The 26,023-nt window shown below is 53.7% G+C and overlaps 1 protein-coding gene across 1 annotated transcript in view; it reads left to right on the top strand.

The window, feature by feature from the left end:
- The window catches only part of LOC119964708 (lutropin-choriogonadotropic hormone receptor-like), a 213,856-nt gene that overhangs the window by 101,613 nt on the left and 86,220 nt on the right, over positions 1 to 26,023 (top strand). The window contains exon 5 of the mRNA XM_038794622.1: positions 8,873 to 8,947. Within this exon, the coding sequence (XP_038650550.1) occupies positions 8,873 to 8,947 (75 nt within the window). The remainder of the gene's footprint in view (positions 1 to 8,872; positions 8,948 to 26,023) is intronic.

The raw sequence follows: 26,023 nt of genomic DNA, 5'->3' as shown, positions 1-26,023 counted from the left end.
TATAGGGCCCTGGGTTTCCCTTTGGGATTGAGAGGCAGCTGGTTCAAGCCCCGGCTGTCCCTGCATCATCTGGCTCTGCCAGCCCTGGCGGTTCCCCATGGTTCAAATGTGTCGACACCCTCAGCAATGCTCCTCAGTGACTGGGCCATGTTCTGCAGCGTTGCGGCAATGCTCACCTGCAACTAGGACAAGCTCCGAGCACCATGGCCATTCCCATCTGAGAGCGGGACGTGTCCCGCAGAACCTCATCAATGTGACCTGGTACTAGGTGGCATCACCCAGCGAGGTGGGCAGCCTATTGAGACCCTCAGCCATGGCTGTCACCGTTTGCGCAATGCCTTGGACACTTTCACTAATGGTGCCGACATCATGCACCTGGCTCTCCACTGTGGTCGCCACCCTAGCAGTGTTGGCCTCGGTGCCATGCGTTGCCGGCGACATCTCCTGCGCTCGTAGCCTCTGGGATTCCTCCAATCGGCTAGGGAACTGCTGGTGTGTCGCTGACACATCCCTCTGAATGTGCCGGCTGCACTCTGTCATCTCCATCAGCTCTGGAATGACCTCTTCCACAGGCTCAGCATCAGGCTGGGATCCAATTGGGTCCGGGTCCAATTGGATCCAATTGGGTCCAGTGGGGGTGGGGTTGGGGGAGGGGGGGGGGGGGCGAAGGAGGGGTGGGGGCAGTTGAAGGGGGAGGGTAGAACTGAATGCCCTATGGCTGATCCTCCTGGACCCTCATTGGAACAGGACATCCCTCTTGGCCTCCACAACGTCTAGCAACCTCCCCAGGTCAGCTTCCCCGAATCATGGGGCTGATCTCCTCGGCATCATTGTTGCGAGCTGGCTGGGGTTGGCTGAGCAAGTGCAGCTTAAGTGCTGCTCGAACTTGTTTGGAGGGGGCTGGCGAGGGCGGTGCTGGCGAATCAGCTGCCGAGCCTTTGTTTGCGGCGAGACGCCCGCGAGGCCTTGTTAACATAACATTGAATTGCGTTGCCGAGTTCACTGGACTTGGCACCAGGAAGCTCCCGGCAATTCCGGCTCGCTACAACATTTAAGAATCTTTCCGGAGAATCGCGCCCTAAAACTTCAACCTTTGTCCTGCGTAATTTGATTTCATGCCTATTTAGATATAGGAGATATTATATCAAAATTTGCAGATGATATAAAAAAGGAAGCATTGCTACCAACCTCCGGAGATATGCAGGTTAATCTAATAACTGCGTATCTCCTGAAGTTGCTAACCAGGCTCCCTATTTTTATATTGGGATGAGTTTTCTGACTGTTCACGCTGGCAGGATTCTCCGGTCCCACCGACAGCGCACTCCCGCCTCGGGTTTCCTGGCGATAAGGGGTGCATTCAACAGGAAATCCCGTGACAACAGCGGGACCAGAAAATCCCTGTTTACATTTCTCCAGTCAGTCCAGGAAAAGGACACCTATTATATCTATAAGCTGCCGCTCAGCGGGTATCTGAAAAGACAATGGCAGATTGGTCTCGGTTTTTTGCAGAGTGGCGCAAAGCCGTCATCCACAAGGATGAATTCTCCCGCCCTATTTATAGCCACATGGTCAAAATAAAGGTTAAGGGGTGGGTCCCATGATGTCACGCTGGCACGTCTCAATCAGAGCAACTTAGAACCCAGCCCCTGCCAACCTGGCACTGCCCCACCAAACCCCTGCCCCTCATAGAGCACACCCATGGACATGGAATCCTCACCCATGCAATACACCCCATATCATGGAACACTCCCCCGGCAGATCCCAAGCAGTTGTGGGGGGCAGTGTCCAAGCCAAGGAGGGCTGTACTTAGCTGTGCACCTCCGGCAAGTTCAGCTCGCCGGATTCACGTCATGGGGGACTTGTTGTGATTGACGTTGGCATGCCTTCACGCCGACGTGAATAGACAATTCAACAAAGGGGGACTATCAGGTTATCAAGCTACTAATGATATTTTTAAAATATTGAACATCGGGACACCTGTTATGTCATTGGCAGCGGACAAATGCAATGGGAAATCCTGCCATTGTTAAATCCATTTGGGAACTCCCGTGGGATTTTTCACTCCCGCCATGGTCCTACCCCCGAAAACACAAGTGCAAAATCCCTCCCAATGTCCAATTCCACATGTACGCTGACAACACGTCATCACTACATCTCCCAACCCCTCCTCTTTCTCTAGATAGCCAAACAGCTTGATCGGCATCCAATAGTGAATGAGCATAAATTTCTCCAACTGAATATTAGAAAGGCGGAAGCTGTTGTCTTCTGTCCTTGCAACAAATTCCATTCCCTGGCCACCGGCCGCATCCCTCTCCCTGGCAGATGTCTGAGGCTGTACAAGACTGTTCACAAACATGGGGCGAGATTCTCCGGACTCACGACGGGTCGGAGAATAGCGGGCGTCGGAAATTTTTACGGCGACGCTGTTCCGACGCCCTCCCGCTATTCTCCGAACCCCGCAAATTGTCGGAGTCGCGTTTCCCGACAAACGCCTCCTTCCCGCCCCTGACATGACCAGAATCGCCACTGTGAGCCCCCCCGCTATTCACCGGCCCGGATGGGCCGAAGTCCCGACGTCATGGCGCCCTGTTTGGACGTCGTGAAACACACCTGCTTTTTAAATTCGTCAACCAGTCGGCCTGGCTGACGACTGCTTGGAGGAGGTCAGGGCACCACTCTGCGCACTGCTCAGCGCACCGCTCAGCGCACCGCTCAGCCCACCGCTCAGCCCACCGCTCAGCCCACCGCTCAGCCCACCGCTCAGCCCTCCGCTCAGCCCACCGCGCAGCCCACCGCTCGAGTCTGGCCACAACGGGGAAGGCATCCCTGGGAACGGGAGGCGGTCCAGAACGGGGGCGGTGGGGGGGACGGAGGGGGCAGTGGGGGAGACGGAGGGGGCAGTGGGGGAGACGGAGGGGGCAGTGGGGGAGACGGAGGGGGCAGTGGGGGAGACGGAGGGGGCAGTGGGGGAGACGGAGGGGGCAGTGGGGGAGACGGAGGATGCAGTGGGGGAGATGGAGGGGGCAGTGGGGGAGACGGAGGAGGCAGTGGGGGAGACGGAGGGGGCAGTGGGGGAGACGGGGGAGGCAGTGGGGGGGCGACGGAGGGGGGGGGGGTTTAGGTAGAGAGTGAGCCGTCCAACCCCGTAACAAAATGTCTGCCACCATGCCATGGTGTGCAGGTGACGAGGACACGGCCGCTGGTTCCCCTGTGGCTTCCGGCCACAGGCCACTGACGCACCCGTGAGGAGGACATAGTTTACTGGCCGTTGGATGCAGGAAGTGACCAGGGGTTAGGCTGACCGCGTGTCAGCAGCGCGACCAGGCCACCGGGACACACTGGTATCCCATGGCTGGCGGCTGCCGAGGTGTCGACTAACGTCCGTCTAACATGTCCCGTTTCTCCGCCCCCCACCACCCTTCTGTAGGTTAGCACGATGCATGGGAACAGAACGGCTATGTTCTGCGCAGTGGTTGGGGCAGCTCTACTGGATTTGGAGATGCAGCAGCATCCACACCCACAACCCGCAGTGGCTGCAGGGCCAGCTGCAGCAGCAGAGGGAAGGGCCGAGGAGTTGCCAGTCGTCGAGCAGCATGGGGGGGGGGGAGGAGGAGGAGGAGGAGGAAGAGGAAGAGGAGAGAGTGAGGGTGCAGCCACGGCGTCAGAGGCGACGACCAAAGCCGAGGGTGTACCGTGTCCGGGTCTCTTTCCTAACAATGCCGGACATCACCTGCAGGAGAAGACTCCGGCTGAGTAGGCAGACGGTGATACATATCTGCGAACTCCTGTCGCACCTCGCCCCACGTGGAACGGGGGGAGGACACGCGATCCCGGTAGCCATCAAGGTGACGGTCGCTCTGAACTTCTATGCTACCGGCTCCTTCCAGTCTCCGAGCGGGGACGTCTCTGGGATCTCCCAGTCATCGGTGCACAGGTGCATCCGGGATGTGACCGACGCCCTCTATGCCATCGCCGATCGCTACATCACCTTTCCCGAGGACCGAGCAAGTCAAGACTCACGAGCCCGTGGATTTGCCAGTGTGGCCGGGATACCGAGGGTTCAGGGGTCAATCGACTGTGTTCACGTCCCCATGCGCCCGCCTGCTGTGGACAGGGACGTGTTCACAAACAGGAGGGGGACATACTCCATTAATGTCCAGGTGGTATGCGACCCCCACATGAGGTTCATGAACGTCTGTGCAAGGTTCCCAGGGAGTGTGCATGACTCCTACATACTAGCGCAGTCGTTCATCCCTGCGATGTTTGAGGGACGTCCCCCCCGGCTGAGGGGCTGGTTGCTAGGTGACAGGGGTTATCCGCTGAGGTCTTGGCTGATGACGCCGATACGGAGGCCTCAGACCAATGCGGAAACACGATACAACGAGGCCCATGCAGCAACCAGGGGTGTGGTGGAGCGCTGCCTTGGCCTCCTGAAGATGAGATTCAGGTGCCTGGACCGCTCCGGAGGGGCCCTGCAGTACCAGGCCGACAGGGTCGCTCGCATTGTAGTGGTCTGCTGTGCGCTGCACAACATCGCGATGCAGAGGGGAGATGACCTGTTGCAGGAGGCGGAGGGAGAAGCTAGTGGCAGTGGTGCCAGCACAGAGGAGGAGGAGGAGGAGGAGGAGGAGGAGGAGGAGGAGGACGCTGGCGGAGTGGCGGGCGCAGCACGCAGACACGACCCAGGTGCTGGTGATGTCCAGGAGGCGGCACGACGGACCCGGCAAGGACGGCGGGCACGCGATGCCATGGTGGCAGCACGGTTCACGCATCGCATGTGACGTCCCCGATGAACACCAAACCACCACCTGCATCGCTAGTCATGCAGAGGGTCACCACACAACTGCCACCACCAAACCCCCCCCCCTCAGTGTACACTGCTCCACTTCGACATGACGCTTATCACTGGGTCCAGACGGAATGGCACAACATTGATGGCTGTGTCAGCGGGTGTGATCAGTGCCATGTGGAATGATGACAGCCCGCTCTGCGAAGAGCTGTGAGCTCAGAATCGTTAGAGAGAGTCTGACCCATGGCAATAGCTGAACCATCCACCTTGGTGGCCGCTGAGTTCGTCACTGACACTCCATCACGTGCCCGCGTGGGCTAGCTGTGGGAGGGGGGTAGGGGCAGGGACTGCACACCCGGCACCGAGGTTTCACCACCCGCCACCCCCAGCGACACTCGGTCACCATCACGATTCCTGTGGCTGTGGAACAATCACACGGTATTACAAGTAAGGTGGAACAGTGTGTTTAATATTAACAATTATTTACAGGTGCCCTACCCCTACAACTAAACTGTGCCCTTCACCCGTGCCAACTTACTCAGTGTCTATCTTAGTTGCCTTACGGGCCCTACCACTACGTCTAAGTGAATCCCCAGATGATACAGCAGGAGTGGAGGAGGATTGCTGCGAATCGCCCCCCTCGACTCGTTTCTCCTTGGCCAAGCGTTTCCTGGGGCGACCCGGCCTTGATGGGCCAGGCTGCTCTGCGGGCGTCTCGGGTGACATTGTGCCACCCTGCTCTGCCTGCTGCCCACCCGATGCACCAGGGATGGGACGGGGGGAGGCCGAGAATTCCGGGACGTCCCGTGATGGAGTTAATGGGACGGGCCCCGAAACCTCCTCCACCCTCGGGGAGCCCGGTGGCCCCCGGGCCTCACTTTGGGACAGAGGTGCGAGCGGGGAGGTTCCCCGTCGCACCACCGACACCTGGCGCTGCCAGTCCTGGAGGCCTGCAACGGTATCCACCAGGATCCGAAGGTTTGCAGAGACGGAGTCCAGGGAGTTAGACATTCCCGCCAGGGACTGTGCGATCTCAACCTGATTGTGCACGACGCCATCCAGCACATGTGTCAGGCGGTTGATGCTCTCGGCGACTGACTGCTGCGACTGGCCAATGACCTGCTGAGACTCGGCCATGGCCCGCAGGGCGCCGGCAATGTCGGTTTGGCTCTGGCACATTGCTGCCTGTGAGAGGGCAACCCTGTCCAGGGCCGAGGATGACGCGTGCACATTAATCCCAACGTCTTGCATAACCTGACCCATTGCCTCCACCGCGGATGCCACCCGTGCGGTGTCGGACTGGGTCTCTGCCATGAGCGGCACCACTCCCTGCTCTTGGACGCGGATCGACTCCTCTAACAGCGTCTGCAGAGTCTGGAAGGAAGCCCTCATCCCGTCATTGTTTCCCTGGGTTTCCTGAGGCATCGGCTGTGCGGGTGGGTTGAGAAACTCCAGGAACTCCGAAAACGTCTGGGAGCCAGCTGCATCCTGGGCCTGGTCTGGCCTCCGCGAGTCCGGGCCCTCTGTTGCTCCGACCTCCACCTGCTGTACCTGCTCATCTGTGATGTGCCAACCAGACTGTGCCCCAGGAGACTCATCACTAAATAGGCCCGCCGGGGTGTGTATCTCTGGGATGATGGAAGTGGTGGGAGAAAGCAGTGCCGCAAGCCCGACGCTCTCAATGGTTAGGTCCTCGTCCAGGGTGTGGGGCCGCTCAGCGACAGGAGGGTTGTCCCTGGCCATTTCTGGTGGTGGTGGTGGACCTCGAACCCTCTGTGCGTCCTGGTCCGCAGATTGGGTTGGGGCAGATAGGGCTGCCCGCTGATCGGGCACCCTCTGTTGTGAGGCCCCGGGTGAGGTGGCGGCAGATTCGTGTCTCCGTCTGCAGCCAGACGGCCCTGGTCGTTCGGCATCACGTCCTAGGGAAGAGAATGAGACGGGTTATTTCGATTTGCTCGGCAGGCCGCTGGACGGTCCCAGTGGGCAGGGTGTGTGAAGGGACAGAGGATGGGGAGGTGTCCCAGTGGGCAGGGTGTGTGAAGGGACAGAGGATGGGGGGGGGGGGGGAGGGGGTTTGTCAGGGAGGGTTGTCTCACTTGCTGCAGTTCCGCCAACCTCGCATTGCGCGATATCGCGGGTGGCAGACCCCCCAACAAGGTCCAGTGCCCTCTGTTCAAAGGTGCTGAGGGGGTGCATGTTGGGCGAACCCCCTCCAGTCTTGTGCCGCTCACGGTGGTTATGACCGGCCTTGGCCTGTTGGGGGAGGAAACATAGGTAGATCATTACAAAACGGTAGGTCTCAGAAGTCCGTTCTGATACTGGCACAGTTTGGGGGGGGGGCAAGTTGTCATCAGATGATTGCATCTCTCCTCGGGGCCAGAGCGCTGGGTCTGTGACAACTTTGTGAACCACCCTCAAATAACTCTGCCCCAATCCCTCTCCCCCCCCCCCGGGCAGTTAAGGGGGAGGGATGGTTGTGACTAGGGGGCACCCTCATGGCACTTACCCTGGCAGACCTGGTGAGGTCATGTAGCTTCTTTCGGCACTGCTCTGCTGAGCGAGGGGTCTGCCCCACAGCACTGACGGCAGCAGCCACGTCACGCTAGGCCTGGCGTACCGTGCTGGCAGGTTGGCGATGCCCGATCCGCGGGCGGATGATGCCCCTCCTCTGCTCCACGGCATCGAGCAGCGCCTCGACGTCTGCATCAATAAAGCGAGGTGCAGCTCGCCTAGGCTCCGACATCCTGCCCGACAGATTCTGTGGTCGCCCGCGCCTTTTTACGGCGTCGGGCGGCGTCACATGGGCGGGTTCGTGTCGTCGTCGCGTTCCGTCGTCATCACGCACGTAATTGACGCGGCCGCGCTGCTAGCCCATTTCCAGGAAGTGAATCGGTCGGGAAATGAAGCCTTCGCGACCGTCGTAAAACGGTCCCGATTTTTACGACCGTTTGCCGACTTTCCGCGGGTGCGGAGAATTTCGCCCATGGTGCTAGATTCAACCCCAAGGTAAGATTCCAGCCACACATCCACCCAATTACAAAGTCCGCCCATTTCCACTTTATCAACATTGCTCAACTGCCTCTGCTCACCTCTTGCTGAAACTCTCAACCTCGCCTTTGTTTCCTCAAGACTTAACAATTCCGACACTTATCTTACCTTGGAATCTTACCTTGGGGTTGAATCTAGCACCATCACTCTATTTTTCACCTGTAACCATTTTCCTATCCATGCCATCACACTTCCTTTAATAGTAGGCACCTTAATAGTGTGAGCAATTCTCTGAATATCGTACCTTATATAATGTATTTTGGAAATTCATACAAGCAAGATCTACCGTGTTTATTCAGTTATTTCCTGAAAAAAACTATTAAGTTGGTCAGTCATGATTTGCCTGTTATAAATCCACACTGGTGTCCGAATTAACCCATGTCTTCCTGCATAAGTGTTAACTTATCCCATATTATGATAAGGCACAGCATGTAATGAAGAAAACTGAGCATCGTGACCATAGATGACTGATGTCCGAGGGTATTAAATTATAGGCGCTAGATTGCATGGTCTGACGTAAGAACTTTTTAGATTGCAGTAATATGAAATGGATACTGCCCTGTGCTCTCATTTTCTTTGGGACAAGCAATTGCAAAGAAAATTAGGATCGACATCCAGTATGCTGCATTGCTGGCGCAAAATCTTTTTTCTTCCGAGATAGAAAGTACTTTTTACTCTGCAAAATTTCCTTTGCCGATTTCCTTTGTATATGACATCAGCTAAACAGAATTCATTCCACCATGGGAACCAGAGTAGATGAGCCATCCAAAAAAAGGGAAAATAACACTAAATCTGGGAATTTAGAGGGATTTTGAACACTGTTTGCTATTGTTTTAATTTAGGAATTATTTTTAAAATACTTCTCTTTGCATGTATCTTCTCTTCTATATTTTTGTAAACTTGTATTTCTGTGACTTTTGAGGACACATGTAAGTTAAAATTAAACCACTTTATTGTACTTTGTTTGTTGAAGAGTTTTTTAATTCCCATAAATATTGAAATAAATATCAATTCATAATTATTTTCTTAAACCAGGAGCATTTGTAATACTGGAATAGGATTCTTTCCTGATCTGACACACATCCACTCAATTGCATCCAATTTTATTCTGTAAGTATCTTTACATCCTTGTATATAATTTAAATAAATATGATGGGAGAGAAAGGTGGGATTCGTTTACCCTTGTAAAGGTGAGCGGATTCAGCACTGGTAATTGTACATTTTTAACTTTTCTTTCAAGTAGTAAGTCACCCCCAACCAAACATTGTGTGAAGCTTACAGTGTCGAGCTGCCATTGCTGTGCTTGAACAATGTGCCATTGCCCCAAACTGAGAAGTGTGCTGTCGAAAGAAAGCATCAGTGTGACCTTCCAAATCTTCCATCACCTTTATTACCGCCTCCTTCTCTTTTTATTCACTTGCAGGATGTGAGCATCACTGGCAAGGCCAACATTTACTGTCTATCCCTAATTACCCTTGAAAAGTTGGCAGTCAGCTGCCTTCTTAATTACAACTCTTGCTAGGCCTTTTCAGAGTCAACCACATTGCAATGAATCTGAAGTCACATCTCGACCCAGACTTCCTTCCCTTAAGGCTATTAGTGACCCAAATGGGTTTCTGTGATAATCCAGTAGTTTCATGCCAGTTTTTGTATTTCAAATTTTATTGAATTATTTGATTTTAAATTTCCCAGCTGCTGTCGTGGGATATGAATTCATCCCTCGGGACCATAAATCCAAAGGACTCTGGATTAGTAGCCCAGTAATATTATCAGTATTCCCAGATTTGTTTTTTTGTTGCCAATTTAAAGCCAGCTTTGTGCTGAAGTTACTTGCCGACTGAAATGAAAATAATTCATTTGTTGGGGTTTGGAATGTGCTGCCTGGGACTGGTGGAGGTGGGTTCCTTAGGAGGTTTCAAAAGAGAGCTGGATTTGAAAGTGATGAATTTAGAGGGCTACGGAGATAGGGCTGGGAAATGGGACTAGCTGGGTTGCACTTTTGGGAGCCGGTGCAAACACGATGGGCCAAATGGCTTCTTTCTGTGCTGTAAATAACAAACAAACTACAAATTTCACTTTGGGTCCTCGCAGTAGTCAAAGAAAGTAGACTTACAGTGAGTCAAGGTAAGGTCTCAGTGGTGAAAGGGAAGTATTAGAACATCTTGTGCCGTTAATACAAAGGGTGGCACTAGAGATGAGAAAGGTTCCCAGTCTTGTCTGTGCTGGGTTAATTGTTCTTAATGAGCACATTAATGGGTTACAGTAGGCCTTTGGGCCCGAGGTTTTGCCGTATTATCACTATTTGACTCTAAATCATACAATATGCAAAGTGAATGTCAGACGAGGATAGAAATTAGTTTGATTGCATTGGTACTTGTAGTGATGATGTGCCATGACGTGGAGATGCCGGCGTTAGACTGGGGTGAGCACAGTAAGAAGTCTGACAACACCAGGTTAAAGTCCAACAGGTTTGTTTCGAATCACTGGCTTTCGGAGTTCTGCTCATGCTCAGGTGAATGAAGCCATCTCTTCATTCACCTGAGGAAGGAGCTGCGCTCCGAAAGCTAGTGATTCAAAACAAACCTGTTGGACTTTAACCTGGTGCTGTAAGACTTCTTACTGTGATGATGTGCCAATATTTACTTTTGAACCTCCTAAAATAAATAAAAAGGACTTGCATTTATATAGTGGGTGGGATTCTCCGTTTCAGAGACTAATAATAAGGGTTGGATTCCCCGATTTTGAGGCCATGTCCGGAGCATGTGTCTACTCTTACGACCAAAAAGTCGGCGGTACCCCCGCACCGATGCTCCGCCCGGTGGTGGGCTAGCAGCTGAGCCACGTAAAGCCCGGCTTTACCTGCAGATACGGGTGGAGAATTGCCGGCTCTGTGGCCGCGCATGCGCATGGTGGTGACCTGCGGCGGTCGCACCATACAACATGGTGCCGGCCGCACACGGATCCAGCAAGCCAGATAGTGCCCCTGTAACCCCCTCTCACCACCCTCCACCAGTTCCCCAGCTCCCGCTGAAGACCCCCCCCCTCCGGCCAGCTGAACAGCGACACAGTCCGCAGCCGCCACGCGAGGTCACCGAAAACTGAGAACACATGTGCCCTACGCCATTGGGAAGTCGGCCCATCGGGGGTGGGGCATCGGGGGAGGGCCTCAGGTGACGTCCTGAGGCCGTCCCAACGGTGTGTGCGTACTCAGTGATGATGCAGTTTTTGAAGGGGCGGAGCATTCGAAAAACGTGGCGCCCCTGATTTCGGCATAAAAGCGGATTCTCCGGCCAATCGCCAAACGTGATTTCGGCATCGGCAATCGGAGAATCCAGCCCTAAGTGTTGACGCCGTGACAGGGTAGGTGGGATTCAATGACAGCAGAATTGCCGCTGGTCCCTGAGCAATTCCGGAACCGTTAATGGGCCAGCACCAATATCACGTGGAACACGAGCGATTCCAATGAAAAACAGTGTCCGATTCGCCGGGGTCGGGATTGGCACTCGAGAGGCTGACCAGCAGCAGCCACATATTAGCACTCCACTCCGCACACACACTCATTCTAGCCAACAAGATGGCATTGGTTGCGCTGGAGCCCATCCCGTTGATGGGGCGGCTGGGGTCCGAGGATACCTTATGGGGGTGGGGGGGGGGGGGGGGGGGGGGGGGGAGTGACCTGGGGGGGGGGGAACCCATATGATCCGTGGCACTAAGTTCACAGTGGGCAGTCAGAAAGTGTGGCACGTGCGGCAATGGTGGTCCGTGACCATCCACCCAAGCCCATGGCCCATGTCCTGGGTCTCCCCCCCACCCCGCTGCTCTCCCCGGCCCTGGCAGAAACCTCCCACCCAGCGGCACAACCGTCGGTGCAGTGTACGATGTTGGACACTTTTCGTAACCTCTCTCTCCCTCAGCAGCCACGGTGCCAGTTTCCCGATTTTTAAAACCACAAGTGAAACTCAACATCAGTAATTCCTCCTGGCGGTGGCGGAGTATCACGGAGGCCCTGGGGAATATCAGGTCAAGCCTGCTAAGGATATGCCAATAGTGGTTTCTGTACGTGAAGAGTAGAACGCATTGACGCTGCCATCGAGGCACCGGAGCATGGCATTCTGTCGGGCTCCACCCACGATTTCCACCTTACGGGCAATTATCTGCCCAATTGCCTTTCCCGATCCCGGGGTCGGCCGGCGGAGAATCCCACCCAGTGTCTTTCACAACTTCATGGTTTCCAAAAGCACTTCACAGCCAATGAAGTGCTTTTGAAATATAAAAGGCACTGACTCTTTGGCTTCTGGGAGAGAGTGGAGTAGAGGAGAGGAGTCTGGAGTGAATTGCATAGTAGAGCTAGAGAGGATAGAATATAGTTACAGTTAGAGTATAGAGATAGTGTTAGTGAATGTAGTTTAATATAATCTGTTTACTGTAGGAATAAGTCGAACTTTAATTTAAGTAAGGTAAATAAATTTAGCTTCGTTGATGAACCTAGCTTCAAGTGTCTTTGTGAATACTACGCTTTCCATCCGGAAGTCAACCTCACAAAGATCACCACACTGAGGACCAAGAATGACAAAGTCCAGGAAATGGGGGAAAGTTAAAGGTAAATCCATGCAATCCGTGGGGAAGAGAGAAAGCGATCGGAGAAACAGCTGTGCAAGGACTAAGGAACACACGACACTGAGCATGTAAAAGCTTGAAGAGCCAGTCACACCATAGAACATAGAACATAGAACAGTACAGCACAGAACAGGCCCTTCGGCCCCCAATGTTGTGCCGAGCCATGATCACCCTACTCAAACCCACATATCCACCCTATACCCGTAACCCAACAACCCCCCCCCCCTTTAACCTTACATTTATTAGGACACTACGGGCAATTTAGCATGGCCAATCCACCTAACCCGCACATCTTTGGACTGTGGGAGGAAACCGGAGCACCCGGAGGAAACCCACGCACACAGGGGGAGGACGTGCAGACTCCACACAGACAGTGACCCAGCCGGGAATCGAACCTGGGACCCTGGAGCTGTGAAGCATTTATGCTAACCACCATGCTACCCTGCTGCATGTCCAGCAAAGTGCAATGGAGGCGTTCTGAAGGATGACTGGAACATAGAACATTACAGTGCAGTAGAGGCCCTTCGGCCCTCGATGTTGCGCCGTCCTATGAAACTCCTCTAAAGTCCCTCTACACTATTCCCTTATCGTCTATATGCCTATCCAATGGCCATTTGAATGCGTTTAGTTTTGGCGAATCCACTACTGTTGCAGGCAGGGCATTCCACGCCCTTACTATTCTCTGAGTAAAGAACCTACCTCTGACATCTGTCCTATATCTATCTCCCCTCAATTTAAAGCTATGTCCCCTCGTGCTAGACATCACCATCCGAGGAAAAAGGCTCTCAATGTCCACCCTATCTAATCCTCTGATCATCTTGTATGCCTCAATTAAGTCACCTTTTAACCTTCTTCTCTCTAACGAAAACAGCCTCAAGTCCTTCAGCCTTTCCTCATAAGATCTTCCCTCCATACCAGGCAACATCCTTGTAAATCTCCTCTGCACCTTTTCCAATGCTTCCACATCCTTCCTATAATGTGGCGACCAGAACTGCACGCAATACTCCAAATGCGGCCGCACCAGAATTTTGTACAACTGCAACATGACTTCATGGCTCCGAAACTCAATCCCTCTACCAATAAAAGCTAACATACCGTACGCCTTCTTAACAACCCTCTCAACCTGGGTGGAAACTTTCAGGGATCTATGGACATGGACACCGAGATCTCTCTGCTCGTCCACACTACCAAGAATCTTACCATTAGCCCAGTACTCTGTCTTCCTGTTATTTCTTCCAAAATGAATCACTTCACACTTTTCTGTTCTGGAGTCTGTTTACCGGAGAAAACAAAGCAGAGATCAGCCAACAAGAGAACCGAATCCAGAGCGAGATGGGAACCAGCGCGAACAGATCAAAACTAGCTCCATACAAAGTGAGAAATTCCCAATGGAGGAGCAGAAAATTGAGGCACAGGATTACTAGAATAAAGGAAAAGCAGCAGACAAGCCTGGTAGTGTCCCATAATCTAGAATGATTTGCCAGCCAAAAAGTGACCTGAAGTTCAAGGGCCAGAATTTTCCCGGTTTTTTTAATGCATTGTGTTGGGTGGGAAAAGCGGAGAGCAGTCTGCCGGCTGCCTTGCCAGGTTCTCCCACCTTATTTTCAAACACTCTGTGAAAAACAATGGAAGAGGCAGGTCCCACAACATCATGGCGGCGGGGCATCCTCAATGGACATGAACCAACAAGGTAACAGAGGGTGGGGATTATGATAATTTTATTTAAATTAATGCAAATGCTGTTCCCAACTTACGAGCAGGGATATCCTGCTGGTGTAAAAGCCCCGTTGGGGCTCCCGCTCGATTCTCCGCCCCCTCCGCCATTCCCGCTCCCTGGAAACAGGGATGGAAAATCCCCCTGAGTTTTCTTTTACATTTTAGATGCGGGTGTCACCAGCATTTTCTTCAGCCCATTTCCCTCTGACTGAGTTGCTTCCTGGACCACTTCAGAGGTGTTATTAAGGAGGGAAATTAAGATTTTTAAAAAAAGAACAAAATCAAACTGGGAATGGGGGGGGGGGAGAAATTCTCCGACTTCCCAGCTGTGTGTTTCTCGGCGGCAGGAGGAGACGCACTATTCGCAGGCGCCGGGGATCTCTGTTCCCGTCGCTGCCAATGGGAATTCCCTCTGAATCCGCCCTGCGCCACCAGGAAACGCGCAGATGGGTGGGCACCGCCGCCAGTGAATGGTCGGAGAATTCCCACCAGGAGGCTGATTAGAGGCAGACATCTGGGGAAATGATAGATCATACAGAACATACAGAGCAGAAGGAGGCCATTCGGCCCATTGAGTCTGCACTGACCCACTTAAGCCCTCACTTCCACCCTATCCCAGTAACCCCTCCTAACCTTTTTGGACACTAAGGGCAATTTATCATGGCCAATCCACCTAACCTGCACGCCTTTGGACTGTGGGAGGAAACCGGAGCACCCGTAGGAAACCCACACAGACACAGGGAGAACGTGCAGACTGCACACAGACAGTGACCCAGTGGGGAATCAAACCTAGGACCCTGGAGCTGTGAGGCCACAGTGCTAACCACCGTGCTACCGTGCTGCCCATGCTCAGATGCAAATTCGCCATTAGAGAGGTGGCATCAAACTTCAATGATGAGAGCATATAGTCAAAATCACCCTCATGATTGGGACAAAGGGATCCCACCTCTGTTATTTGACATTCAACCAGATTTAGTCCTTCTAAATTGGCCTATGGACATGAAATTGCAGGACCACTGAAATTAATCCAAAGAAAAACAAAGAACAAAGAAAAGTACAGCACAGAAACAGGCCCTTCGGCCCTCCAAGCCCATGCCGACCATGCTGCCCGTCTAAATTAAAATCTTCTACACTTCCTGGGTCCGTATCCCTCTATTGCCATCCTATTCATGTATTTGTCAAGATGCCCCTTAAATGTCACTATCGTCCCCGCTTCCATCATCTCCTCCGGCAGCGAGTTCCAGGCACCCACTACCCTCTGTGTAAAATAAAACTTGCCTCGTACATCTCCTCTAAACCTTGCCCCTCGCACCTTAAACCTATGCCTATTAGTAATTGACCTCTCTATCCTCTGAAAAAGCCTCTGATTATCCACTCTGTCTATGCCCCTCATAATTTTGTAGACCTCTATCAGGTCGCCCCTCAACCTCTGTCGTTCCAGTGAGAACAAACCGAGTTTATTCAACCGTTCCTCATAGCTAATACTCTCCATACCAGGCAACAGCCTGGTAAATCTCCTCTGCACCCTCTCTAAAGCCTCCACATCCTTCTGGTAGTGTGGTGACCAGAATTGAACACTATACTCCAAATGTGGCCTAACTAAGGTTCTATACAGCTGCAACGTGACTTGCCAATTCTTATACTCAATGCCCCGGCCAATGAAGGGAAGCATGCCGTATATCTTCTTGACTACATTCTCCATCTGTGTTGCCCCTTTCAGTGGCCTGTGGACCTGTACACATAGATCTCTCTGACTGTCAATACTCTTGAGGATTCTATCATTCGCTGTATATTCCCTACCTGCATTAGACCTTCCAAAATGCATTACCTCACATTTGTCTGGATTAAACTCCGTCTGCCCTCTCCACCCAAGTCTCCAAACGATCTAAATCCTGCTGTATCCTCTGACAGTCCTCATCGCTATCCGCAATTCCACCAACCTTTGTGTCGTCTGCAAACTTACTAATCAGACCAGTTACATTTTCCTCCAAATCATTTATATATACTACGAACAGCAAAGGTCCCAGCACAACACCACTAGTCACAGCCCTCCAATCAGAAAAGCACCCTTCCATTGCTACTCTCTGCCTTCTATGACCTAGCCAGTTCTGTATCCATCTTGCCAGCTCACCCCTGATCCCGTGTAACTTCACCTTTTGTACCAGTCTGCCATGAGGGAACTTGTCAAAGGCCTTACTGAAGTCCATATAGACAACATCCACTGCCCTACCTGTATAAATCATCTTTGTGACCTCTTCGAAAAACTATCAATTTGGTGAGACCCGACCTCCCCTTCACAAAACCGTGCTTCCTCTTGCTAATACGTCCATTTGCTTCTAAATGGGAGTAGATCCTGTCTCGAACAATTCTCTCCAGTAATTTCCCTACCACTGACGTAAGGCCTGTAGTTCCCTGGATTATCCTTGTTACCCTTCTTAAACAAAGGAACAACATTGGCTATTCTACAGTCCTCCGGGACATCACTTGAAGACAGTGAGGATCCAAAGATTTCTGTCAAGGCCTCAGCAATTTCCTCTCTAGCCTCTTTCAGTATTCTGGGATAGTTCCCATCAGGCCCTGGGGACTTGTCTACCTTAATATTTTTCAAGACGCCCAACACCTCATCTTTTTGGATCTCAATATGACCCAGGCTATCTACACACCATTCTCCAGACTCAACATCCATCAATTCCTTCTCTTTGGTGAATACTGATGCAAAGTATTCATTTAGTACCTTACCCATTTCCTCTGGCTCCACACATAAATTCCTTAACCATATTTGCCAATGACTTTTCGTGACCCCTTTTAGCCCTCCTGACTCCTTGCTTAAGTTCCTTCCTACTTTCCTTATATTCCACACAGGCTTCGTCTGTTCCCAGTCTTCCAGCCCTGACAAATGTCTCCTTTTCCTTTTTGACGAGGCTTACAATATCTCTCGTTATCCAAGGTTCCCGAAATTTGCCGTATTTATCCTTCTTCCGCACAGGAACGTGCCGGTCCTGAATTTCTTTCAACTGACATTTGAAAGCCTTCCACATGTCAGATGTTGATTAACCCTCAAACATCCTCCCCCAATCTAGGTTCTTCAGTTCCCGCCTAATGTTGTTATAATTAGCCTTCCCCCAATTTAGCACATTCACCCTTATCCTTGTCCACCAGCACTTTAAAACTTACTGAATTGTGGTCACTGTTCCCGAAATGCTCCCCTACTGAAACTTCTTTCACCTGGCCACGCTCATTCTCCAATACCAGGTCCAGTATAGCCCCGTCACTAGTTGGACTATCTACATATTGTTTTAAGAAGCCCTCCTGGATGCTCCTTACATACTCTGCCCCATCTAAGCCCCTAGCACTAAGTGAGTCCCAGTCAATATTGGGGAAGTTGAAGTCTCTCATCACGCCAACCCTGTGAAGCAACACTGTGCTACCGTGCTGCTGCAAACACTATGACACTTGAGTAGACTGATGGCTATACAAACTATCCCTTGGTCCCCTACATTACCTGAACTCTGAGACACCGCCTTTCCCAAACAACATCCAATAGTAAGTAGCTTTATGAGCTAAATCCAGCAAATAACTACAATCAACCAGAATAAAGTGGCCATGTCTGGGAAATAGTCTTCAGGTCCAGCGATGGCGGAAAATGGTAGCTTCTTTCGGGAGACTATATCTGCAACCTGCTGCAGTTCTGATGTTAGCTGTCTCTCCCCTTTTTCTTTAGTTAGTGTTCTACAGTTTTACTATCTCTTTCCCTTTTGTGTTATTCGCTCAATGGAGTTGGCTTTTGGCAGGTACGTGTCCATTTTGTTACCTCTCCACTTTGAAGCAGCCACCTCTTCTCCAGTCACATGTGTAAAATACCCGTCTTGCTGACCACCCACCTCGGCCCCTGGTTCTCACAGTGGCACCGGCCGTATTAGTGCGCCCACCCCTGCACCCCACCCCCCACGACAGGGCATGGTCCCCCGCCCCCGAACACTCCACTCAACTGGCAGCCACCCACCGGGGGACCACCCAGGGCCACAGCCACGGCAGCCCCCAATGAGGGCAGTGCCAGCCAACCGTGCCCCTGGCAGCAGGGTGGGCGCCAGGGCCAGGGGCACCGACGGGGCCGGATACCCACGCGGCAGGGGTGGGGGGTGGAGGGGGCACTTGCATGGGTGGGGCCCGCAGTGCCAACCAGCAGCCATGTAGCCCACGGAACCTGGATGGGCTAACATGTTGGCCTTTCAGCCCCTGCAGAGAATGGCTTTTGGACAGAAACCTGCGATGCTGGCCGCCGTGGCGATGGCCACAGCTCTGCAATATGCCCTGCAGCAGAATGAGCGGAGGCCGTTCAGAGAGGAGCAGAGTCTGCAGCAGAGAAGCGGGCTGCAGAGAGGCAGGTGGCAGCCGCTCAGGCTGGAGGGCCGGCCGCGCAAGAGGCCGAGGAGGAGGATGAGGTGCCAAGGGGCCCCAAGACAAACTGTGTCCTCCACCCATGCCACCTTAACTGATGTCTAACTTTCTGACCTTACTGCCCTAACGCTACATCTAGGTGGTTCCCCAGACGGTACAGCAGGAGCAGAGGCGGACTGCTGTGACTCCTGCCCTGCGAGAAAGACGTTGGCGCACGTCTCCTGGGGTGATCCAGCCTGTACACCGGCTACTGCTCGGGTGTCCCGGGTGGCATGGTGCCGCCCTGTTATGCCCGCTGCCCACCAGATGTGCCAGGGACAGGAGGGGGGAGTCCGAGGTGCTGCGCCATTCCGGCACCTCCCCTCACATCACCGGCACAGGCCCCAGCACCTCCATCTCCCTCGTGGTGCCTGATGGCCCCCGGGTTACTCCATGGGGCAAAGCTGCCTACGGAGCCACCCCCCCCCCCCCCCCCCCCCCCCGCCACCTGGCGCTGCCGGTCCTGGAGGCCCACTCTGGTCTCGACCAGGGTCTGCACATTTGTGGCCATGGAGCACAGGGAGTCGACCGTTTCCGTTTGGGACTGTGCCACCACCCTGACAACGTCCCTCTGGGACTGTGCCACCACCCTGACAACGTCCCTCTGGGACTGTGCCACCACCCTGACAACGTCCCTCTGGGACTGTGCCACCACCCTGACAACGTCCCTCTGGGACTGTGCCACCACCCTGACAACGTCCCTCTGGGACTGTGCCACCACCCTGACAACGTCCCTCTGGGTCTGTGCCACCACCCTGACAACGTCCCTCTGGGACTGTGCCACCACCCTGACAACGTCCCTCTGGGACTGTGCCACCACCCTGACAACGTCCCTCTGGGACTGTGCCACCACCCTGACAACGTCCCTCTGGGTCTGGGCCACATCCCTGACAACGTCCCTCTGGGACTGTGCCACCACCCTGACAACGTCCCTCTGGGTCTGTGCCACCACCCTGACAACGTCCCTCTGGGACTGTGCCACCACCCTGACAACGTCCCTCTGGGACTGTGCCACCACCCTGACAACGTCCCTCTGGGACTGTGCCACCACCCTGACAACGTCCCTCTGGGTCTGGGCCACATCCCTGACAACGTCCCTCTGGGTCTGGGCCACCACCCTGACAACGTCCCTCTGGGTCTGGGCCACATCCCTCTGGATGTGGGCCACCTCCCTCTGGGTCTGGGCCACGTCCCTCTGGGTATTGGCCACCCTGCCCAGTGTCCACGCCACGCCGACCAGCGCCTGGGCAATGCCGCCGACGTTCTCCGCCATGCCCTTCTGTGACTGGGCCACGCTGAGGAGCTCCACTGGGATGTTCAGGTGGCTCTGGCACTTGGTTGCCTGTGAGAGGACAGCCCTGTCCTGGGCCTCGGTCTCCGCCTGCACAGAATGCCCTAGGCCTTACACACTCTGACCCATATCCGACACCATCGCACCCATTACCTCCACCGGCACCAACCCTGTACCTGCGTGCGGATGGACTCCTCCACCTGTGCCCACAGGTGCTGGAAGCCGGCCGTCATCCCCTCTTGTAGTCCCTGGGTCTCTGACTGCACCTCCATTGTGGCTGGGACTGGATGTTCCAGAAGCCCGGGACCCGTCTGGGCAGCCGCTGGTTCCTGGGGCCGGCCTGCCCTTCGACCATCCAGCCCCTCGGCTGCTGCTACCTCCACCTGCTGTACCAGATGAGAAGTGTGGTGCACACCAGGTAGTGTCCCAGGAGCCTCTTCACTAATGTGCCCAACCAAGGTGATAGACTCTGAGATGGTGGAGGGTATTGGAGACGGAAAGTCCGTGTCCTCCTCCGACCCGAATTCCAGGGTCTCCTGAGTCTCAGGCAGAGGATTGGTGTCTGGCTGCTCTCCCCGTCAGTGCTCTGCGATCTGTGGGGCATTGGCTCTGGCACTGGCTGGGGGCTCCGGATGGACCGGCCCCATCTCCGGCAGGTCCAGTAAGACACAAGACGGCATGTATGGTTAGAGAACGGGACCGGGGGGGCGGGGTTGGGATGGGTGTGGGATGAGGGGGCTGAGGGCAGTGCGGGTTGGAGGGGTGTGTGGGTTGTGGTGGTGAGGGGTTGGGTTGTGGGGGGGGTGTCCACATGTGTCATGGGGATCCGCAACTAAGCAGGGTCTCACTTGCTCGTTGCTGCCGACCTCTGCGTCGGCGACCCCCCTTTCCTTTGGGCCGACCACGTCCAGTCTGCTCTGTTCGGTCACAGTGAGGGACCGTAGGTCTGGTGGTCTCCCTCCGTTCTTATCCCGCTCCCGGCGGTCATGCACGGCCTTCTCCTGGATGTGGAGGGGGGGCAAACACAAACAATGACAGTCCGACGCAGCCCAGGGGATGGGTAGATGATGGCATCAGTGACCAGGGCACCCGACCATTGTGGCTGGCTTGGGTGCTGGCATGTGGGGCAGGGTGGGGCTTCGTCCGTCCCCTTGGGGGGTGAAGGGGCTAGGTTACGGGTGTGTGGAGGGGCGGGTTTAGTGCCAGGGGCACAGCGCTGCCGTCTCACACTGGCCGCCCTAAGCAGATCGTGCAGTTTCTTCCTGCACTGGATGCCAGTCCGGATGACGTTGCCCATGACGCTGACCGTGTCTGCCACCTGCGCCCAGGCATGGCGTACGGCGGCGCCTAGTGGCCTTCCCCCCAGGCCTAGGGTACAGGGTCATCTGCCTTTCCTCCACGGCGTCCAGGAGGGTGTCCAGCGCAGCGTCCCTGAACCCTGTAGCTGCTCTCCTTCCAGCCATCTTATTGGCTGGGGTGGTGTGTGTGTGTGGGGTGGGGGGGGGGATGGATGTTTATGTGCGGCTGCGAATTGTGAGTCTCATGTGCGGCAATCATGGACCCGGCGAATCCGGCGGCGTTTTGCTTGGAACCGGTTGCGTTCCACGCGGTGATGGTGCTCGCCCATTTAGAGTTGCTGAATCTGTGCAGCTGATGCACCGTTTTGGCTGTCGTAAAACATCACTGTTTCCTCGGCAGTGTCAGGGCCTAGGTCGGGATTCTCCGACCGCCCCCGCCGGGGGCGCCAAAGGCCTTCCCTTCCACGCAAACCGGCGGGGCGCAAACCACTCCGGCGCTGGCCTAGCCCCTGAAGGCGCGGAGGATTCCGCAACTTTGGGCAGGCCGACGCCGGAGTGGTTCACGCCACTCCATCCCGCCGGGACCCCCCGCCCCACTGGGTATGGGAGAATCCCGCCCACCCTCTTTGAGAAGACTGTTGAGGACAGTGTTCATAGCTTTTGCTAAGTGAGGTTGCATTATCTGTGTGATTTTGTTGCCCCAGAATCCATGTGAAGCATCACACAGCCACCATCTTGCACTCACTTCTCTTCCTTAATCTAAAAGGGGCTGATGCTCACCCATTGTTAGTTTCCATCCTCTTTTCCTACAGCTCCACCATTTCAGCAGATGGTATTGAGGAGGGAGATGATGATGTTGGTGAAAAGCACATTGAGGACTAAGGCACCCAAGAATCACAGTTCGACAATGCCCTCATCTCTCTGGACAGATGGGTCAACTCATTTATTACTATTTCAACTGAATATGAATTATCATATTGTAAGGGCACAATAGTGTTACGGATTGTGGTGGTTGGAGGTCAATCATCTCAGCTCCATCATCACTGCAGGAGTTCCTCAGGGTAGTGTCCTAGGCCCAACCATCTTCAGCTGCTTCATCAATGACCTTCCTTCCATCATAAGGTCAGAAGTGGGGCGGTTCACAGATGACTGCACAATGCTCAGCACCATTCACGACTCATCAGATAACGCAGCAGTCCATGTTCAAATGCAGCAAGACCTGGACAATATCCAGGCTTGGGCTGACAAGTGGCAAGTTACATTCATGCCACACAAGTGCCCGTTAACGACCATCTCTTACAAGAGAGGATCTAACCATCGCCCCTTGACATTCAATGGCATTACCATCGCTGAATCCCCCACAATGAACGTCCTGGGGGTTACCATTGATCAGAAACTGAACCGGACTAGCCATATTAATACTGTGGCTATCAGGGCAGGTCAATGGCTAGGATTCCTATGGCGAGTAATTCACCTCCTGACCCCCCCCCCCCCAAAGCCTGTCCATTATCTACAAGTCACAAGTCAGGAGTATAAAGGATGCACTGCAGTAACTCACCAAGGTTCTTTGGGCAGCACCTTCCAAACCCACAACCACTACCATCTAGAAGGACAAGAGCAGCAGATACCTGGGAACCCCGCCACCTAGAAGTTCCCCTACAAGTCACTCACCACCCAGACTTGGAAATATATCACCGTTCCTTCACTGTCTCTGGGGCAACATTCTAGACCACCTACCCCAACAGCACAGTGGGTGTACCTACACCTCAAGGACTGCAGCGGTTCAAGAAGGCAACTCACCACCACCTTCTGAAGGGCAACTAAGGATGGGCAATAAATGCCGGCCTAACCAGCGACGCCCACATACTGTACATGAATAAATATAAAAAGATTATTGGATATCACTAGATGGGCAATCCAAAGACCTTGAGCTGGATTCTCCGTAGCTCCGTGCTGAAATCACGTTCGGCGTGGGGGCGGAGAATCCAATTTCGCGCTGAAATCGGGCCGGGCGACAGTCCAGCGATTCTCCAGGACCCGAGGATCGGCGTGATTGCGGAGTACTCCGCGCGGCTGGGGGCCCATTGCCAAAGGCACGCCCAGCGATCCTCCGCTCCCGACCGACCAAGTTCCCGACAGTGTGGAACTAACCTGGGATTGCTGGTCAGCATGCTGGTGTGGTGGTTGCGGACTCAGTCCGTGGCCGCCCAGGTGGGGGGATCGGACACTTGGGGGGGGGGGGGGTGCCTTATAGGCAGCTGGGGACAGATCCGCCTGGTCAGATGCTCGGGCGCGTGGCCGATCGGGGGGGAGGAGGGGTGGTCTAGTTTTTATTTTGGCTCCACGGTCCAAGTCCGCCATGGCGCTCGGCACGGCCGCTGGATGCTGCCGCCATGCGCATGCGCGGACTCAAAACCGGAAGTGTGGGGGCCTGTATCCGCAGCTAAAGCTGCATGAATGATCCTGGGTCCCTGCTAGCCCCCTGCAGGGCATTGAATCAGCTCATCTTTCTTACAGGAATCTCCAGAGTAAATCACCAGCGTTTCTATGCCGGCATGGGGACATGGTCCCATTTTGGAAGAACCCAGCCCCTTGACATTACAGGTATCAAAAATATGTTAGTTCAAATCCCACCATGGCTATCTGAAAATGAAAAGAAAATTGCTTATTGTCACAAGTAGGCTTCAATGAAGTTACTATGAAAAGCCCCTACTCGCCACATTCCGGCGCCTGTTCGGGGAGGCTGGTACGGGAATTGAACCGTGCTGCTGGCCTGCATTGGTCTGCTTTAAAAGCCAGAGATTTAGCCCAGTGTGCTAAACAAGCTTTGTATTGAATTCTAAAAATACGTGCCTCTATTTTTCAGTCAGCGTGCATGCGTGATTGGCGGGCCCAGAAGAGGCTGTAAACTCCACTCCCGCCTGACACTGGCAGCTAACAGCAATCATGCGCTAGCTAGCCAATTGATAGCTGCCTAGTGTGAAACTCACTCGCTGAGAGGGCTGGCACTGCTGGAACAGGGGTTGGAAGGAACAGGGCTGGCTCCTCCATGAAGTCAGCTGCAGGCAGCATGTTTAGCAGGCTGCCAGGAAGGACGCTGTGAAGACCGTAGTGAAGAGCTTTGGGAGTTTGCTCAGTGACAGGAGTCAGTCAAATCTTGGTATCCAGAATCAAAGTCAGGACCGACTTGTCCAAGGATTTAAGTCACGTCATCCGGAGGACCAAACCAAGGAGGCAGCCATGGAAATGACTGTAGACGCTTGCTTTTCTAATGACCGCTTGCGGGCCCTCCTGCAGGCATTGAGTGAGCGACAGGAGGTACTACTGCCACATGATGGCAAAGCGAAGCCTCCAGATGTCAACAAGAAAGCCTGGACAGAGGTGGCATTGATAGTGAGCAACCATGAGGTCATCCGCAGGACCTGGGTGCAGTGTCGGAAGAGCGTGAATGACCTTCTCCACTCTGCAAGGGTGAGTAAGGAAGCCCCCTTGCATCTTGAAAGAATGTATATGTGTGGATATGCATTTGATGGGGCTGGAAGGTGGTAAGCGATTAGCTTCTTTCGTCAAATTGACCTGTGCCCAATAAGGCTGGGGGTAAGCACGTAAACTGTCGCCATATTGAAGAGGGACTGTTGCTCATTCTGGTGAGTTTGCTTTACACTCAATTGGCTCTGTTTTATTCCTTAGCTCTAGAGTCGCCAGGTATCCTTATGATACCACCACGAGGTTCAAGTTCAAGTTCAGATCAATGACTCAATACACCAATTAGTAAGGTTCAAAACAAGACACGTTTATTAATATACAGTTATTCGCTACTCATGCATATAATGCTAAAAGACTAAACTATTCCTACCATTAATAGGCCAATACTTACCTTTGATAATGGAACCCACTTGGTCAGGGAACAATGGCCTCTTGTTCTGTCCTGAGACTGCAGGCTTCCCAGTCAATACGGGCTAAGGGGTCAGGAGTGTCTATTCTCATAGCGAGCGTTGGTTGGACACTTACTTGTCGGTGTAGCTGTTGGCCAGGCCTCTCCTTCTCACGGTCAAGTTCTTAGAGAGCTGCTGCAAAGGTGTTCTGCTGGGAGGGCCGGCTAAGAGAGCGACTTGGGACCTGACCTTTATAGGTCCCAGGGGCTTCGCGCCCTTTTGGGCGGACCCCGAGCTTACTGTCAATCGATTTGATCTCATACCAATCGATTGGTATGAATCCCCCCCCCATACTGAGGCTGTCCCTCGATCGCGGGGCGGTTCTTCCTGGCTTGTTTGTCTCCTTTGTTTCAGACTCCTGTTGGCGCCGGGAAGTCTGACCTGCTATAGAATGTCCCAAATGTAGCTAATCGTTGTATCCATTGTTCCCGGGGATCACTTCAGTAATATGCAAACTGCTGGTTTTGGTGCTGTCTGCTTTCTTTGCAGGCAGAATACACAGGAAGATTCTGCAACCTGCTTGTCTTTCTTAAAGTGTCCAATTTTCCCTGCGTGCTTTGTAAATCGCCATTTTGGGTCGGGAAGTGGCCAACTTCGATGGCTACAGGACTCATGAATCTGCTCTGTCCTCACAGGAGAAGAGGGATCATAACGTGATCGCACAAAGCCATACTGGTGGTGGTGTCCCGAATCTGGCTGTGCTGATGCTGATAGGGGAGATTTTAGAGTTGGCCTGTGAGCATAGGATGAGATCTACTGCGCGAGGAGAGGTGGGGATTTTGGAGGAGGATAAGAGTGAAAGGGCCACACCTTCAATGGGGGAGGGGGAGCTGAGCAATGGAGGGCAATGGGTCAAGGAGTGCAAGGTTATGTCCACTTTTCTACGTTCTTG

The sequence above is a fragment of the Scyliorhinus canicula genome, chromosome 1 (genome assembly GCF_902713615.1).
Source record: "Scyliorhinus canicula chromosome 1, sScyCan1.1, whole genome shotgun sequence".
Classification (NCBI taxonomy): domain Eukaryota; kingdom Metazoa; phylum Chordata; class Chondrichthyes; order Carcharhiniformes; family Scyliorhinidae; genus Scyliorhinus; species Scyliorhinus canicula.
The sequence above is the reverse complement of the archived record's forward strand: the minus strand, read 5'-3'. Positions and strand labels throughout refer to the sequence as shown.